Source organism: Manduca sexta, chromosome 26 (genome assembly GCF_014839805.1).
Source record: "Manduca sexta isolate Smith_Timp_Sample1 chromosome 26, JHU_Msex_v1.0, whole genome shotgun sequence".
NCBI lineage: Eukaryota > Metazoa > Arthropoda > Insecta > Lepidoptera > Sphingidae > Manduca > Manduca sexta.
The window spans coordinates 7110575-7129568 of NC_051140.1; the positions used below are offsets into that span (position 1 = coordinate 7110575).

Sequence of the window (18994 nt, forward strand, 5' to 3'; positions counted from 1 at the left end):
TCTGTAAAATTACGAAGTTATTCAACGTAATGCTCGAATAAAAAAATTAAATGCAGAAATCTGCGATAGAAGTGACGTCAGGTAACGGGACTCAACACACTGCAGAGGGAAGCGCAATATTGATCGATGATGTCTAAAATAAGTTATTCGTAAATACACGTATTACAAGTGAGATTTCAAGTTTCAACTGACTTTAAAGAGGTTTAGGTACTTAAACGTTCGTATTTTTTTTATTGCTTGGAGATATTTTTTTATACAGTTGTCCGATGTATACTTACTTATTATTAATTTAACATAAGAATTCTTATAGTTGCGAGATGCTTTCGTTCTAAATTAATTGAAAACATGACCAGTAAATCATTATTACCGTTCCATTAAAGTGCTGGTAGCGATAACGCGTTGTTTACCCGCGAAAATAAATGACCGTGGACCTCGAAGATGTAGAAGAAAACACCGAAAAATCTTATTTTTAACCAACTTCAAAAAAGAAGGATCTCCTCAATTCGACTGTATTTTTTTTCTTTGTTACCTCAGAACTTTTAACTGGGTGAACCGATTTTGATGGTTCTTTTTTTATTTGAAAGCTGTTGCTTCCCGTACTGTGCCATATAAATTTCATTGTTATAGGATCCTTGATTTCAGAGATACATCACAAAACTCTTAAAATGATGTCGTTTAACTATGATGTCCTTGATGTATAAGTACTGATTTTTACTAACATATAATTAAAGCAAAAAATAAAACGTTTTTTACAAAAAAATTAGACCGCCTTCAAAACCTACTAAAACATACATTAATTTTGATTTTCTATATTCTGGTATTTATTATATATTTTTGCGATGGATTCAATACAACTTCAGAATACTCCTCACATTGTAATAGAATGAGAATGATTCTTTTACTGTTGCGTTTCATTAGATGTAACAAAAAAAAAACGACTTCACATATCATTCTAGTTTATTGGTCTCTGCATATCATTCACAAACTAGATCTTTGAGAATGACGCTAAATCTAGAAGGGCAAATACAAAAGCTAGTGTGCGTAACAGCTGCATTATACGCTATGTATGTCTGCCGGTGCCGTCATACATTTGAAAAAATCGGATTTATGTGTAATGGTGTTCAAATTTTTATATCATAAAATTACGTACAATGAAAAATATAATTGAGTTTTAAACGACGTAAAATATTACAATATTTACGTTGTACTAAAAGACATTTACTTCAGATCAAGTTTTCCCCATTTTTTAGGAAATGCTGATTTCACAAACTAGCAACCCAAAAGAAATAGCGATTAGGGGCTTAGGTATTTTGGAGGAAGTGACTAAATGACATTATTTAAATTACCGGTCATGGGTGCACTCTACACAGTTTAAAGACACAGACCTACATTTAAATTTGAGTAGCAGCAGGTGTGAACGCAGTGACAGCTTGAAACGCATTGAGCGCGTGAATTGAATATAAAATAAAGGTGAAAAGTTCACCTCTATTTTTTTCGACGCGTCTGAAGTTTTCAGTATCTAAGGTATTATTACCATTTCTTTTTAATTTTAATTAAATTAGAACGGGACTAATCCAGAGTTATATGAAATCGAGACTCATACAAATCGGACCATAGGGTACAATTTATTGCTGAAGTTATATTTACATAAAAATATTAAACGACCAATTGAGTAGTCTCTTTTCTAATGAGAGTTGGATAAAGAACCCGCACTTGCTGAGCCATGTTCTAATTAATGAGCTTTAAAATAGCCAGGATAAATAATACTTATGTTATTATTACTTATATCAAACACCTTAAGTGTAAATTTTGTTTCAAAATATAATAAATAATCAACGACTTGAAAATGTTTATTATTCTCTGAGGGCAGATCCCCTTGCCGATACGGGGTACCTAGGCAGTTGCTTACTTTGCCTTAAGGATAAACTGGTCTTAGCTAGTTAGTACCTTTTTTTGATTTCGTGGAGAAAGTGCCTTATTATTACCGCGATGTCTTCGTGGGCGCCGACTGAGCGGTTATGTTGATTCATCGTGCCTTACGACCCGGTAAAATGGAACCGTCGGGGGGCCGCCGGGCATAGTTCGAAATTAACATGTAGTAACGTTTTAAAGTTTTGGAATTGTTAAGCTACTTTTGTGGCTGACTGCATACATAACAGCCGAACCACGAAATAGATTTCCGAACACAAAGCTTAGTGATGCCAGATAACGGGCATTAATTATGTACGAATAATTAAGGGGGAAAGCAAAAATATTTGAAAGGAATAATGATTACTTAGGACTCAATTTTGAGAACATAACGTATTGTGTTAATTGTCTACAGGACCAAACGGTAGATATATAAAGATATATAAGACATAGATATATAAAGATAGTTAAACAACTATCTTTATATATCTATGCAACAAAGTCCCACGCCGCGTCTGTCTGAACGCGATAGACTTACAAACTATCGAAAGGATTTCGATGAAGAATATGGAGATAGTTTGTGCCACGGAGGAAATATGCTGGATGCGCATTGAATAGAATCTGGACAAGTAAGTGAAGCCATCGCTTTATTATTATGTATTACAGGACATCCAGTTATAAACAGTGTCATTACTTTGTTGATAAATTACTTTTAATAATGGCAACATTTCTTATGACACGTTCAAGTTCATGTACTTTTGCGTTTAGTTATTATGAACGGAAAATGTGATCACCGTGCCTTTATTATACTTTTTTTTTATATTTTATACCTAGTGTAAGCATTTTAAAAAAAAAATTTTTTTCAATCAGTTTTCTTCTCCCATATTCATTTAAAATACGTCCGCAATCTTTGTGGTATATAGATGCATGAATAATTTAGGTCACTTAATATACCATCAATGGCTATTTGCTAGTTTGTTTACGTACTTACCATAAATTCTCAATAATGTTTATTTAATTAATAAAGTATTTTATATTTTAAAAGAAATGAATTGAAGAATTCGGTATTTAGTAACTATAAAATGTTTAGTCCTAAGTGATAACAAAACGTAAATTGAAATCTGTCATTTAAATTGTGCAGCAGATTTTCGTAAGAGGCGTACATTTTTTACTTTATTCAGTGTTAAATAAAATTAATTTGTCCACAAAAATGCTTGCTTTGATCAATCGTATCCTAGATTGGGTCAAAAGCTTGTTTTGGAAGGAGGAAATGGAGCTCACATTGGTCGGACTGCAGTACTCTGGCAAAACAACTTTTGTTAACGTCATTGCCGTAAGTAATTTATGAAAACAATATTTTTTTATTGAAACAATTTCCTCGGTAAATTTTCCTCTGTCTTATTATTTGTCAATGTTTCTTATGCGGATGCACAATATAAACATTAACCTTTCATCATCATTTAAATGCATTACCATTCTGTCCAGATTTTTCCATAAATATAAATCGAGTTGTATCGTATCGGCCTGTGCTCTGATAACTCTTTGTTATTGTTGGTCAGACGGTATGATTCAGATTTCATTGTCATGCTTTTAAAAGTAATTATTTGTTTAAATTTGTTACATAGGTTTCTATGCAATCAATCATGTTCAAAACTGTTCTCAACTTTCACAATTTTATTGTTAGACATTTAAAAAAATGCATATTTTAGATATCCTTACACAAGGACGGTGAATATTTAAGCATAATATATTATTGTAACTTGATTTTTATTTGCTATTACTAAAATTAAAACCCATTTATATGTAATTTATTTAATGCTGAATTAAAAAAAAATGAATATGTTGAAAGGCTACTTTATTAAAAACATGCAAGTTTAACATTCCATTAAACCTCATTATATACATTAAAATTAAAGGATAAAACAGTTATATTCAGATTTATTCCTCTCCAAGTTTGTCCTTTTTATGAAAAGGTTTAATAACATATTAATGATTTGTAGGTCATGTGATTACAGTTTAAAGGTCAGTAATAAAACTGCAATATTAAAATTACGTTATTATTACATAATAGTTTTATTAATATTTAACATTATGACAAAATTGTTAGATAATAAATATGAAAGCACATCCATAACCATGACCAAACCCCTCATACTCTTCCCCTTATGTGCTAAAACAACTATAGTTGCTGAGGTGTTGTATACATTTTCATCACTACATTGGTCACAGTGTATACCATGGACAAGATATTTTTTACTGTTGTCAAAGCTAGTAGAAATGACATATTGCTGGCTCATTATTCCATGGTTTCATGTTATATATTTACCCAAATCAAATTATATATCACATGAATTTACATTTCCTTTTATGTAAAAAAAAAACAATAATCCTGAATGATAAATAAAGAGGGAACCAAGGATCAATAACTTATCTAATTTTTACTGATATTTTGATCATTAACTCATTTTGAATCATATTTTTCCAACACATACAAATTAACATAGGATATTGTAATAGTGAGTCAGTGATAAGTATCCTAATGATAAGTCTATTGCTATGATATATTATTCCAATATGGTTTTTTGTTCTTATTAATTCCTCCTAACTTGGTTGCCCTTTTAATTTCTTGAATGGGCAATAATTGGTTTTGATATCAGAATTTTCATAGCCTCATATCTCCCTCCTTTTTCTTTCCTTCCCTATTTCTTCTTGTCTGGTGCGACTGTAGTTGGGACACAGGACCTTATTGGCAGAAAAATTCAAGAAACATAATGCAGAATTATAGCATTCCGGATTGATTGATTCATTCAGTATTGATATAATAGAGAAAAAGAATTAAGAAAAGAAATTAATTATGCATAGCATGTTGTATTTACACTAGTGAACACAGTCCATATATTTTTATGGAAACTTTCAAATTGATTTTTCCTAGGTATTTTTATAATTGTAGCAATGTATGAATTCAAGGTTATTTTTAAAAACTCTATCTATGTAACATTTCTATGACTGTTGTCTGTTATTTGTATATGATTAGATTTTGAGTTAAATATGTTTATTTAGAAAATCCAATTAGGAATTCTATAACAATTGTTTGTATAAAATTCTCGGAAAACTTATTTAACCTAAGGAATAAATCAATGCTGTGAAAGTATTTGAATTTAGCACCATAAAATGCTATTGTCTGCCCCTTCCTCTTGCATACAAAAAAACTAAAGAGAGAATGGTATAATAACTGTATTGTAAATATGATTTAATTGGTTTTTATTGCATATACATAAACCTTATCAGTGTAATAATTGGTGAACGTACTTCTCGTTTAATTATGGTTTATTGTAGACGGTAATAAAAAATATTTGAATTAAAAGTCATGTTAACCATCTATAAATTATAATAGCTTAGCTCATTATTGTTTATATAAACAATGAAGTTTTTGTTTAAATGTTAGTGTGCATAGTAATTAAACAAAATAAAAACTAAATGTTTCAGCCCTTATGTACTATAGTGAAACAAGATATCATGTAATGGACATGCATATATTTTTTTATTTACCTCTGGGTGTTTTGGGAACCAGACCCAAAGGTAGGTTTCAAGATTGCATGTTCCCTTCTCCCTTGTGGATGCCCAGTTTAACTGCATCAAGCACCAACATGAACTGTGCAATGACATAGTAATATGAATGCTGTGGCCACATACCAAAAATCATACTGAAACAAAAGTGCCATAAAATTATCTCTTAAATAAATCCATTTTCCTGGATATTTAATTATTATTCTGTAATTTATTTCAATTTAAAGTTCTTTCTCTTTAAAAGAAAAGGGTAAAATTGCAGCCCTAAGGAGTTCAAGATCCTGTATCTATTCGAATTTATAACCCTTCAATACATTCATAACTTAAGTCAATTTATTTGGTACTCTTTACTGCACAGAGTCTGTCATCAGATTTAATTGGGTTGACACTCACTATTAAGTCTGGTTGATGTGTAAATTTTTAGCAAATTAAATTAAATGGCATTAGTTGTTACACTTAATGATACCTGTTTTGAAATATCACTCTTTTAGATATATTCTCTGTTTGTTTTTTATTTACCTACCTTTTAGTATTCTTAAGAAGATCTTAAATAAACCAACAATATTATCAATTTAATTATATGATTAACTTAAAAAGAATTTGCTGTATTAACATTTTATTATCGTTATTTTGTAAACAGGTTTTTGTTTGGACTAAAGTTGCAACACAAATAGTCATAGGAAATACAAATACATGTTTTAATTTTATGATATGTCAAGTTGAGTTGAAGATTGTAAATCTCGCCTCTTGTATGTATTAAATTATTTATTGTATTAAATATTTTTCTTTACAGTCCGGACAGTTCAGTGAAGACATGATACCAACTGTTGGCTTTAACATGCGTAAAATTACCAAAGGAAATGTTACTATTAAGGTAAATAATTTTCATTTATGTTAATTAATAATAATCTTTAATTAAGTGCCATATTTTGAATATTTGTTAAGAAAACAAAAACTAAGAAAAATGTAAATAAACCTAAAAGAGAAGATGGTAGGAATAGGGTTGCATGGACACTTCACCACTGATTGACATAGGTTTTCATTATTTAGAAATTTCAACACCAAAAGAAAAAATAAAATGAAAACAATTATTTTGTAAGTGTTCTTAAATTTCGTAGAAGGTGCAATTATTAGAGTGTGGATGTCTCAAGATAGACATGAGACATTCCCTCTGTGTATCTACCACATCATATTTCTAATAATAATACTTTTTATTTATCTTGATGCTGGTTTAAGAACCAATTTCTTGGCTGCAGTTAACATATTTTCACATAAATTATAATATTTAAATTAAACATTAGATTTTATTATTAGTATATTTGCTGTATGGTCAGACATACTCTATAAGATAGTGAACCCATCTTATGAGTAAGTATAGGATTTTGTTTATAAATGTATTTTACAGGAAAACTCAAGTTCTGGATTTGAAACTTTGGAAAAAGAAGGAGATATGAAATCGATATTATATATCGTTTTTTTAGGTGTGGGACATTGGTGGCCAGCCCAGATTCCGATCCATGTGGGAGCGGTATTGTAGAGGTGTCAATGCTATTGTGTAAGTACATATTATACATATTTAAATTCTTCTACTCAACACTTTCAGTAGCCAAGGAGGCTTGTATTCAATATAATTCAGAACAGCTATTATTATTATACTAATTGCATGTTCCACAAGTTTCAAATAAATCTTATTTGATAGTTATTGTATTAAACAGCTAATGTAGATAGTACTCATTTTATAATTACTTACGAGGAGCATAGGTTAGCCTATTGTATTTGGTCAGCTTATACATTTATTTGATCACTAGCGCTTAGGCAGAAGTTATGAAACAGGGTCTAAGTATTTATTTTATAGTGGTCAATACTAGAAACTAGGTAATATTGCAGTTACTTACTTGCTTACGCCTTTGTAACATGATGCAATATCGAACTGTTCTATGTTATGAATAGTAATACCTAAAATCGACTAGGTTTGTAGTCAGATCGAATTGGGTCGTGTTAATTCGCCTTTTACCAGATTGACAACTCTTATGAGGATTTAAATTTTTCTATTTTTCATTATCAGCAATTTTAATTGTGTGCAGCTCTATTGTAATAGAGATAATGTGTAGTGTTTTAACAATGTTGTTGTTCAGATTAGTGGTATCGTGTAACACGTAGCTCGGTGCCCAATTTCATTTGCCGATAATATATTATGATAAGTAAATGCGGGCGCTTTGTTAACTCGGTTGACACAACCCATTCGATGGGTTTTGTGAAAGCTACATGCGTACTTTTGATGACGTACTTATATATTATGTAATTATTTTTCGTAGTTTCTCTAATTCTGTTATAACATAACATTATTGTACTAAAAAATACTGTTGCTGCCTTTTATATAAGTAGTTATAATATTGTGCTTGATATAAAACAACAATTAAAAAAAAACCTTATTGCGGTTCTGCTTCAAAGGCATACCCATAAATTAGTGATTGTTTGTTGTTTCAGGAAAATTAATAATATGATTGTGTAATATGTACCCAGGAAAATGCATATTTTATAGAGTTAATGTACTATTCTTACACTGTAAAACGCAAATATACAACACTAGCTTTTGCCCGCGGCTCCGCCCGCGTGTAAGTTTTTCCGGGATAAAAAGTAGTTTATAGCACTCAGGAGTAATGTAGTTTTGTATTAGTGGAAGAATTTTCATAATCTGTTCAGTAATCAGAAGTTCCAGAGTTTAGTCTCTACAAATCTACAAACACTCACAACTTTTTTTTGTAATATTAATATATATTTAAAGTTGTGATTTTCTAAATAGTCATTTAGGAAGCTATTGGTATTTTATGAGTTGTAATGCAAGTAACAATAAAATTTACTGGGTCTGAAGCCTTTTTGGTATTGATACATGAAAACTAACAAGCATCAAAATTATGCTGCAGGTAATTGAAATAAGTATAATTTTGCCAGCTCATTGTAGAGTTGCCAAAACTATCTTTCTAGAACATTTATTTAAAGGACTAGGATTTTATTTAAAGATTAGCATGTAGGGTTTTATGAAAAATAAAGGGACATTGTGAATTCATAACTGTTGAAATATGTAGCAGTCTAATTATTAAACAACGTATGTTATCCACTATAGTTATTGATTTATCGGGACAGGTGAATTATTGACAGGCAACAATAACGGAATCCTATCAGTCTTACTTATAAACTTGATTTAGCGTTAAGAATTGCTTAAATAGCTGTCAAAAACATTACCGGTTTCCTAGTTTACACCTCATTACGAGGCAAGATTTGTGATTTAATTAAGCACAGCTTTTCGATTTTTTTATAAGTAAGACTATATATGAGCCTGGTAACATTCACTGAACCCATTTACACGGCTTAGGTATTCATTTTGAGACCTCTGACACATTTACATAAGGGTGGAACGGTATTCTACACCAATTTTATAGACGTGATGTGATGTATTACATGCTTGTTATGAATGTCCTATGATTTGATGGTGTCAGGGCCGTGTCGACAAAACTGGCTGCTCTTATACGAACTAATAGATACTTACCCATCAATATATATGTACTACGTACTAGATTTGGCGTTCCCAACATTCACTGTGTTCAACTGAATTGAACTGTCATCCATTCAAACTGACTGAAGTATGGTCAATATTGACAGCTTGTGGATATGTACGGAGTGGCGCTCATGATATAAAAACTCGAGTCTAAGTGTAAACCTGTATTTGAATTAAAAATATTAGTCAAATAAGCAAAACTATTTGTTGTTTAAGTGAATTAATAGGTTATAACAATGACGTTTTGGTTGCAATATTAGATCAGATTTTGAATAAATAGTTTGACGTTCATGTCTATAGAATATACGTCAATGTTATGTCGTTTCCAGATATATGGTGGACGCGGCGGACCCGGACAAGATCGAGGCGTCGCGCAACGAACTGCACAGCCTGTTGGAGAAGCAGCAGCTCACCGGCATCCCCGTGCTGGTGCTCGGCAACAAGCGCGACCTGCCGCACGCGCTCGACGAGCACGGCCTCATCGAGCGCATGTACGGACTACGGCACTACCCACACTACCATAGCCCGCGCCAATGTGCTGACTGACTAGGGATAATTATCTATTGACAACATTATTGGGACCATATGCCCTTTACCCTTTTTCATGGCAAATTACGATTGTTGTTTTTGTGTCCTACGACAATAAATTAAAAAAAAGAGTTTCGTGTATTTTCAGATTTGATAACTTTGTTTGTTGTTAAGAATTTATAGTAGTGTCCAGTAGGTGGACATGTCCTAACCGTCCTCAGTCCCCTTTTATATGCACTGCTGAATATTTTTTTTATCTATTTTATTGTTGATTTTACAAAAGAGCTTCTTTTTCTCGTTAGTAAATTTGTCATTAACGCATGAGATAATTTATAATCGAACATAGTAAAAAATCTTTTTTTAAATATTCGGTGAACAATTTCGATGTAGTATAATAGTTGTGAGAATAAGGCAACGGTTAGTTTATATTTTAGACAAATTTTATAAAAACAAAGTAATATTGTAATTCAAGTTGAACAGTTCCAGTTTGAATGTTCCTGCACTCTTCTATATGAACTTTAATTATACCAAATTTCGAGACTCTTCAGTGCACGAAGGGTGCTTAAAAAGGGTGCAAAGTATTTTGTTGACATATCAATATTACCCGGCAGGAACCTGTCCGCCATCCAGGACCGCGAGATCTGCTGCTACTCGATCTCGTGCAAGGAGAAGGACAACATCGACATCACGCTGCAGTGGCTCATCGCGCACAGTAAGTCGGGCAGCGCGCGTTAATGTCGCCGCGTGCGCATGCGCCGCCCGCGACACCACGCGATGCGTACACGTCTTTTATTTACCATCCCATGCGTCTACACTTTGTTACACAAAACCACCTCACTGATAAACGTTGTATACCTCTCTTACAGTAATTCAGTGTTTTGTCTTGTGTTGAATGACATTAAACGTTAGTGAAAATGAGACAAAACATTGTATAACTGTGACAGAGGTATAAACATTTGTTGTTGAGGCCTATAGAGTTCAAATTTTTAATCTGTGAATGATTAGGACGTCAATCTGTTTGTCTATTGTGACAGTTTGTATAGTTACTGTAGATGCGGTAGTGGTTTCGAGTGTTTGTCGATGATAGGTAATGGACATTTTGTTAAAGTATGACATCGGTAAATGTTCTAAAGAATAAATAGTTACATACATTGGTTACTTTTTTGAAAAAATCGATTGTTCAAATACAAATTGTCCTATAACAAATGACTTTATTTATGATGTAACAATTGATAATCGGCTGTGACATTTGGAAGCAATTTTTGGAATTTACCTTGTCATATTAGTAGAGACCGCAACGTGTTTTGGCTAGATTAAAAAAAAACAACAGTGTTTAATGGGAATGAATGAATAAAATACGTTGTAAGTTACGTATCGCTGTGTACGAGAAGATAGATCGCGTTAGGTGTAAAATTATTTACGATTACAATGAGACCAGGAACAGTTATCATAATGAACTACAATAAAAAATGCATTGCGCTTAACTAACGAAAACAGAATGTGTCGTGCACAAAGTGTGCTGCTATTATGCAGGCTAACGAATGAATGTAGAGGTATTTTGTAAGGCAAACAATTGTGGTGCAAATCGAAGCATATCGCCATTTTTGGCAAATGATATAATATATTCATTATGTTTTGTTCATTTGCTCGTTTATCGACTTTTTGAGCCAACCAGCAACAAAAAGTTATTTTTGACTACTTAAATATGCAAATAACTGATAAACGTAGGAAATAGTAAATGATAAAATGTAATTTTCTTTGCGTGTATATTATTTGCCAGATATGGTTGTAAATATGTGGCTTTGAGTCTAAAGTACTGTAATTAATTAACGTCAAACTGACATGTGCTTGTACTATAAATAATCAAACCAACTTTAATGTAATTCATTTTGATCAAAGTAAAGTCTCATTAACATCGTGTTAGCTTGAGTTATGCACTGTCTAACCGTGTGGCGATTTTGTCGCGTACATGATGACGAACAACCGGTTTTTTTTTAATTTATAAAAGTGCCAACCTGTGATTTGATTACGTAATTTATTTTGAAAAATTATTGTTTTGTCGTTTTAAACACGCAATGGTCATGTTGAAAGCAATTTCGCCACACATTATATACGCTCATGTCCATAATATAGCAACTTTTGAACAAAGTGTGGATGGTATATATCGTAAAATATATTTTAATTTTTTTTATGATAGCCTTGCTTTTATAGTTTTTCGAAGCCAACGTCTGTGCATTTGGTGCTATATTCTGGACGTGATGGATGTGTTAGAATATTTAGATTCCTTGATAATATTAGTGTTATATATAATTATATAAATATAACTATCTTTTATTGTTAGCTGCGGAACTTGAGTTTGTTGAATATAAAATACATTGGAAAATTATTTTGTTCAGTATGCTGTATGGAATGTTAGTAAATTCGCCGAAAAGCTTACGAATGATTTGCCTTTCACTTGGTCTTCACAGCTCCACTAAAACTTAAGGGGCCAAGTCGCAAATTAATAGTAATTAGGATCAAATTATACCAACACCGACAGTCAATACAAACAATATACAGAGGTTGAACAAAATGAGTGTTCCATTAAAGGTTTTGAAATATATTATAGAAGTCACTAGATTTGTATTAAAAATAACCGCTTCGACTGCACATTAAGTTTGTAACATTAACATTATAACATAGTTGTGAGTAAATTGTAAATTCAATTATATGCGCATAGGCAGACGCGTCGCGGCGTCTCCCTCACTCGAGATATCTGTGTTTGTTTAGTATTAATATTTATTAGTGTATAGATTATAGATATATGTGTGTCAAATGTTTTCGCATTTCTTAATATTTGTATCGGTTTACAGGCAACGTGCAGAGATTACTTACGCTTCTATTTTCTCACATGTTTGAATAGAACTACTTTTATACGTGTCTCGACTCATTAATTTTTACATTTACTTGTAGACGCACGCAAAGACCGCTTGTGTGGTGAAATTTTCATATGTATCTATATAACATGGTTTGAGAATCTGCTGTGGCTGAGTAACATGTTATTCAAACTTATAAACAATAAATAATAATATCAGCACTATATTATATACTGTACCACTGTTGGGCCACGGGCCTGCTCTACTACTCTATTCTAAACAATATGTCGATATATTCATTCAATTTCAATAATGAGTAACCATTATTTTGGCTTTAACGTAAACTGTCAGCGTATACAGTGTAAATCATCACGGTAATCTGATTTCAGAACATTTTGGAGATTGCAGGACACGGCAAGTAACATGTATATAAAACTTTGAAATGATGACGCTAATGTAAACGCATCTGGAAGTTCATACGCAATGGATTTCTGCAAGAATTTGCTAGTCTAAAATCATATTTTTTTACTATTTTAAGTACTTTGTTTACATCGTGATAAAGCGTTAGAAAGGCGTTGCGTGACTGCAACTTTTGCCGAAAAATACTATAATTCGGCAACGTAACTGACAGTTTTATATTATTCTAGTATTTCTCGATTATAAATTGACAGGTTTTACGCGGCGCATTAATAATCGTCAGTATAAAACTAATTGTTATATGGCATGGTATTGTGTACCCCTCGTTTTCTCTATCCTGCAATAATTCACTCTTGTGCATTCAAATCATAATTGGCAAGATATCCGCCGATATTCGTAACTGAAGATACATTTTAAAGATCATTTATATGTAGATAAGTTTTAAAAAATATATATATTATGCTATAATTATTGCATTCCAAAGATTCGAAAATATTTGACGCATGTATTTGATGAATACATGTTTTTTTATAAAGGTGCATATACATATTATTGTGTCTGTAACATAATCTTGTCGATGTAGAAATAAAATTTAGAAAAGAGGTGGAAATTATGTGAATTTGATAGTGTATAATTTTCATTAGCCTTAACACTACAGTCAAGTTGCTCACAGTTATAATAGCGGTTTTATAAGAGTTTAGCGTCTTATAAGAAAATATAATAATGTGTTAATACAAATAAATAAAGGCCTTAATTTCAAAATAGTATAAAGTTATCAAGAATTATACAACTATCGGAGAAGTTAATAGATGGAATCATGACTCTTTATTTGGCAATAACTTGCGACAGAATACGATTTAAAATGTAATTAAATTTAATTATAAAAGAGATATAATATTAAATGATTGTAATATTCAAATTTGTTCAGCATGGCCATGATTACAAACCCCAAATGTAATTCATGTCTATATTGTGGATCAAGATATGCTTGTTTACGGTACTTCACCAACCTTTAGCTAGCGGGTGCTAACTTAAACAACCGTGAAGTTTGTTCATCAATGGAACACTTACATACCGATAAGGGCCATTGTCGCCATTGTTGTTGATGCTATTGCCATTATGCATTCAAATATTTTTATTGCACGTCATGATTTAAGACTATAAATTATAATGTATGTAAATAAATTGTTATCAAAGATTTGCAAATCATGGCAACAACTACCAATAGATTAATAACGTGTAAATGTAACAAAACCAGAACTGTTACATTAAACATTTTGGGTGAAATTACCAGAAAATATGTAAGTCGTATTTATAATATTCATTTTTAAAGCTTTCCGCGTAGCTGTTGAGAAGGTTAAGTGAATTTCCTTATAATATTAACGCCTGAGTATCAGTATCTTACCACATGGTATCGTGGATTTTGATCAAAATATGTGTATTATAAAAACGTTAAAATTTCAACAAATCTCTCTTGCTAGTTTGTACTCTGTTTTTAATGAGAAAATAAACAACTTAAGGGCTGCTTTTTAGTTTCACTACTCCATTCAAAGCTACTATGGTTCGTACCAATAGTGGCGCTATAAGATTCTAAAACTATAACGTCAGGCAACAAGTATCATTACAGTACGTGAATTTCATGAAGACGTTGTCTTTATTCTTAAATTATTGCATTTCTTTTAACTTGACCATACGTTTGTTAGCCTGGCAAGGGCCGGCTTATATAAATACGTCGGGCATTTGGGTCAGTGCTTTAGGCGCTCGAAACCCTAGAAAATTCCGAATGAAGGGGGGGGGGGGGACATTATGCCGCGGCCCTAGGCCCTTAGTAAAATGTGTATACCTCCTGGTTACCATATTCACATTGAGGCCTATAAAGGCTCACGAACATTCCCTGGCCCTCTCCCGTCCGCCCATCCTAAGATGGTCCCTTCTTCCGCGCTTCCTTCCCAACCTTCCTTCCTCCCATCCTTCCCCTCCCGGGTTCCTGTCGTTGTTAAGTCGGGAGGTATCCTTATCCCGTTCGCGGAGCTCCCGTGTGTTGACACGGGAATATACAAGGGCCCCTATGGAATGTGCACCAGGACATGGCACTAACAATGCCGAACTCCCTGAAGCGTGAATATGGTGGGTTGCTTGTTACCAAAAAATGCTGAGGGAAACATACGAGATACGAACCTCGGCTCAGGACTATCAATGGGAGAGGATAAGACATCAACGATTATGGATGCGCGTAGCATAACGAATTGACAACCTAACCATTATTGCTGTATACGTCGGCACACGGCCGGAATTATTAAAAGGGTCGGGGGGACGGGGAAAGTGGTGAGTAAGGAATTGCGGTCTTGTGGGGATGTTTTTGTATTCGCTTATGAGTGAAGTCCGAAGACGGAGTATGAGAAAGATCTAATACTCTACACATCCGACTAGAATCTAGTCGGATGATGCAATGCGGGTATAAGTTATTTTTATATGGACTAAAATGAGTGTTTTCTTTATAATGTTTCATATGTGCGTTTTTTTAAACAGGTGCACTTACCCCGTTTTCCGAGGTAAGTGCGCCTACTACCATTTTTTTATACTTTGAGCAGAATATTATTAATTTATTGTCAGATTTCCTTGAATGGCCATGGGTCGTCGTCACAAAATACTAAATATTTTTAAATTAATAAAATTACATTCTTAGAACAAATGTAAAATAATATATTTTTAAATACATGTTATCTGTTTAATAAGTCTCAGCAATCTAGCAACTCTAGGTTACATTCATTTTACTGTCTGAAGGACTGGTATCCATGGACAGGAATAAATAAATTAAAAAAAAAACATTATATAGGAATCTAGTCAGTGTTGCCAGAAGGTTAAATTTCTTAAATTTTTCGTAACTTTTGAGTACAACGAGATTTGTAACACAACATTTTTATTGTAAACAGTTTACGAACGCATTTCTAATCAACGCATCCAAATTGAACACACCTAAAACTGGCGGGTCTAAAAAGTATTTCACTCCATATCACACTCAGAGATGGCTCGCTATGACAAAATGAAACGTATCTTGCATATATTAAAACTTGATTTTGCTTGAGTGTGCGCGTGCACATTTCCTACTTCGCGAGTCCCCGCGGTTTCGCAGCTACAAAAATGCTTGCCCAAAAACGCGTAAATTAAAAAAAACAATAATGTAACTTTTGCAGCAAAAATGTAACATTTCAGGAAACGAAACGTAACTTACGACTCAAGGGCCCTGGCAACATTGAATCTGGTAGGAATTAGTTTATTGGTCTCTTGTAGGAATTCCCCATAGAGTAAGTAATATACTATGTAAGAAGAGGCGGCACTTAGTACATTGAATTTGAGCTCAGGCACACATACCTCAGAACAAGAACAAGCATAGAAGGAATCTAAATTACCCTCATATACTTATCCTATTTTTTCAAATAGGCCAAAACCGTTGAAAAGAACGAGACAAATATTATGTTGCTAAGGTCGGCTTGCGTACTTTAAAATAATCAAATGGTTACCTTTGGTCATCTTTATGATGCCGAATGAAAAAGCAAATAAAATGTCAAATGTTCCAACTTGGCAATCTCAAAACAATGTCACAAACGCGCTCACACAATTTAGTTACGTTATACTTCAGCGCGTACTTTTCTAAAGTGGCTACATGTTGTGTAAAATTATTGTTGTTAATTTTAATAAATACACAGTGCTGTTTAAGTAAAATATAGCCCTAGGAACAAGCAATGGCCTGCGTTATTGTGGGGTGTAAATCTCATTCTTCTCGTAAAGAAAATGAAACTGAAATCATCAGCTTCCATCGGTAAGTAAACAAAAAACCTGATATATTTGCTTAAACCCTGTACATAAGGGCAAAAAGTGTTATTAATTATACTTTATTATGCTGTAGTCATATTATAATCTGCTGTTGGCCATTTGATCCAGTCATTATTAAGTATTTTTCATTTTTTACCAATTTACGTAGTCGTGTTCAATAGTGTTGTGCTGCATATTCTGTCGATAACATAGATGTTGGTATATTGTAGTTTACTATTTTGCATAAATTGCATTTTACTTTCAATATATGGTGGTGTAATGGTAAAAGCCAGTTGGAAACCGTGCGCGAAGGCTGGGGTCGAGGAAACTATCTGATTTTCATAGTGTGTTTCATACAATGTGTTTCATTGCAGATTCCCCACAGATGATGCTATGAGGCAAAAATGTATCGTTGCCATAGCTCGTCCCAATTGGCATTGGAAAAAACAGCACCGTGTTTGCTCTAAGCATTTTGACAAAGTTTTATTAACATTGAAATAAGTTATCAAACATATGTGACATGAATAATACCGCTGTGTTTTAATTTTACTGTCCCATTTTAGTAGCTTCTGTCAAATCCCACCTCTTGGGTATCTTTTAATGCCTAAGAAAGTCAGAAAAGAACAGAAGGCGTACTGGCTTTCTCCTAGACGAAATTCCGGCCGATTTCTTGTTTGTTACTTAGAGCGGTTTCCATTCCTTCCGAAATTTCTAACAATTTCTTAATTTAATAATCTAAATGCTAAACCTTTTTTGTGTTTAGTAAATGACGTTTCGGAAGGCATGGAAACTGCTGTAAATAGCAAATGAAAATTGGACAAAATTTAGCTCGAAGAACGCCGGTAGTTCTATAGTTTATTGTAATTTAACAGCTTTTTACCGAGTGCTTTTATATACCCAGACTTTTTTTGGTACTTGAATACCAAATCAGGGTTTTGACATCTTTTTTTTAACCTTTATCTAAAATAGCAATTTGCAACGGTTTGTAGTTGACTGACCGAAAACTGTTTATTTAAGCAGGTCTGTGAATTTACCATAGCCGATAGACAAAGCATCTATCTATATCGATAAGATGTCAGAAGGGATCGCAACACAATTAAATTTCTTGCTGTCAAAGACAGAGTACACTCAAATGTCATAGTGTTACTTCTATGCTTGTCATTGTTCTGAGACACATACATGAGCCCAGTAGAGTTACATTTTGTACCAACATTACGCAGAAAAAATGACACGCAAGGCTGCCAACTTACTATAAATCTGCTCGTCTCTAGGGACGTTCCCTATTCAATCGATATTATCGATAATTTTGTATTGATAGCTTTATATCGATAAAAATTCCTGACCATAAATCTTACACTGGTATAAATTATGATTGAATTTAGAATATTAAAAATAAAACGTCCACAATTTTAATAATTTCCTTTATTTGATTAGAAAATACACAATATTATCACGTGAATTTCTTATGTATAAATTGTATAATGTTTAGGTCTCCTACTCAAAAATTCATTACACTCCAATTTTCCGTTATTTATTTCCTATTTTATATGGAAATTTAAAAATTTTGTTACCTTACAGATATGATCTTTTTCCATCCAATCAACAATTACTATGATACAATAATTGCAAGGGCAAATTCATTGATGTCGCACGTGCCTTTTAATTAGGTTAATCAGCATAGAATTGAAACTCCTTAATCTAGAATATTCTCTTCAACGACTACCTGAGTTTGTAAATTAGAATTAAATATATATCACTTTTATGTAATGTTTTAAATCATAATATATATTTTCTCTTACCGGTGTGGATCAAGTGGAAATTTAGCCATAATTATGTTTGACTTTGAGTGCTTTTGTATGCCACAAACCTCACATTTTTATACACATTAGTTCTTTTCCCCATTCTCGCACACAAAATAAATAAACTACTCAAATGTAAACAGAATTAGAGTCAATATCTCGGAATAATAAAAGTCACTATCTCGTAACACACACTAGACAAACTCCTTCAAGAAGAAATATACACGAAACGGAGAAGCAGGCTCAACTCAACGTATTCGGCATAAAACTTAACTTATTATTGAACAAAATCGCAATTATACAAATTTTTGCAAATAAATTCCAACAATGACAAATCTACCGTCAATAATGGCGGCAAATTATCAACTATCATGGTAGCCAACATACTTTCTAAATTTTTTGGTTTATTATGTTGGTACGAGATGTAACGCTGAGACGTCCTTTTGTCAACCAAAACTAAACTCTATCTAACGGTATTAAGATATATAATCATTCATCATTATACAAAATGTTCTAAGTGTCCACCCCCGGAATTCCCCGAAACAAGTATG

General features: G+C 32.7%; 1 protein-coding gene across 1 annotated transcript; it reads left to right on the forward strand.

The window, feature by feature from the left end:
- Window positions 1–3005: 3005 nt before the first annotated feature.
- LOC115450697 (ADP-ribosylation factor-like protein 8) lies at window positions 3006–14356 on the forward strand. Its single transcript, XM_037443615.1, has 5 exons — window positions 3006–3241; window positions 6269–6349; window positions 6957–7030; window positions 9361–9522; window positions 10171–14356. The coding sequence occupies exons 1-5, from the start codon at window positions 3119–3121 to the stop codon at window positions 10292–10294; spliced, it is 564 nt and encodes a 187-aa protein (XP_037299512.1). The 5' UTR covers window positions 3006–3118; the 3' UTR covers window positions 10295–14356.
- The last annotated feature ends 4638 nt before the right edge of the window (window positions 14357–18994 follow it).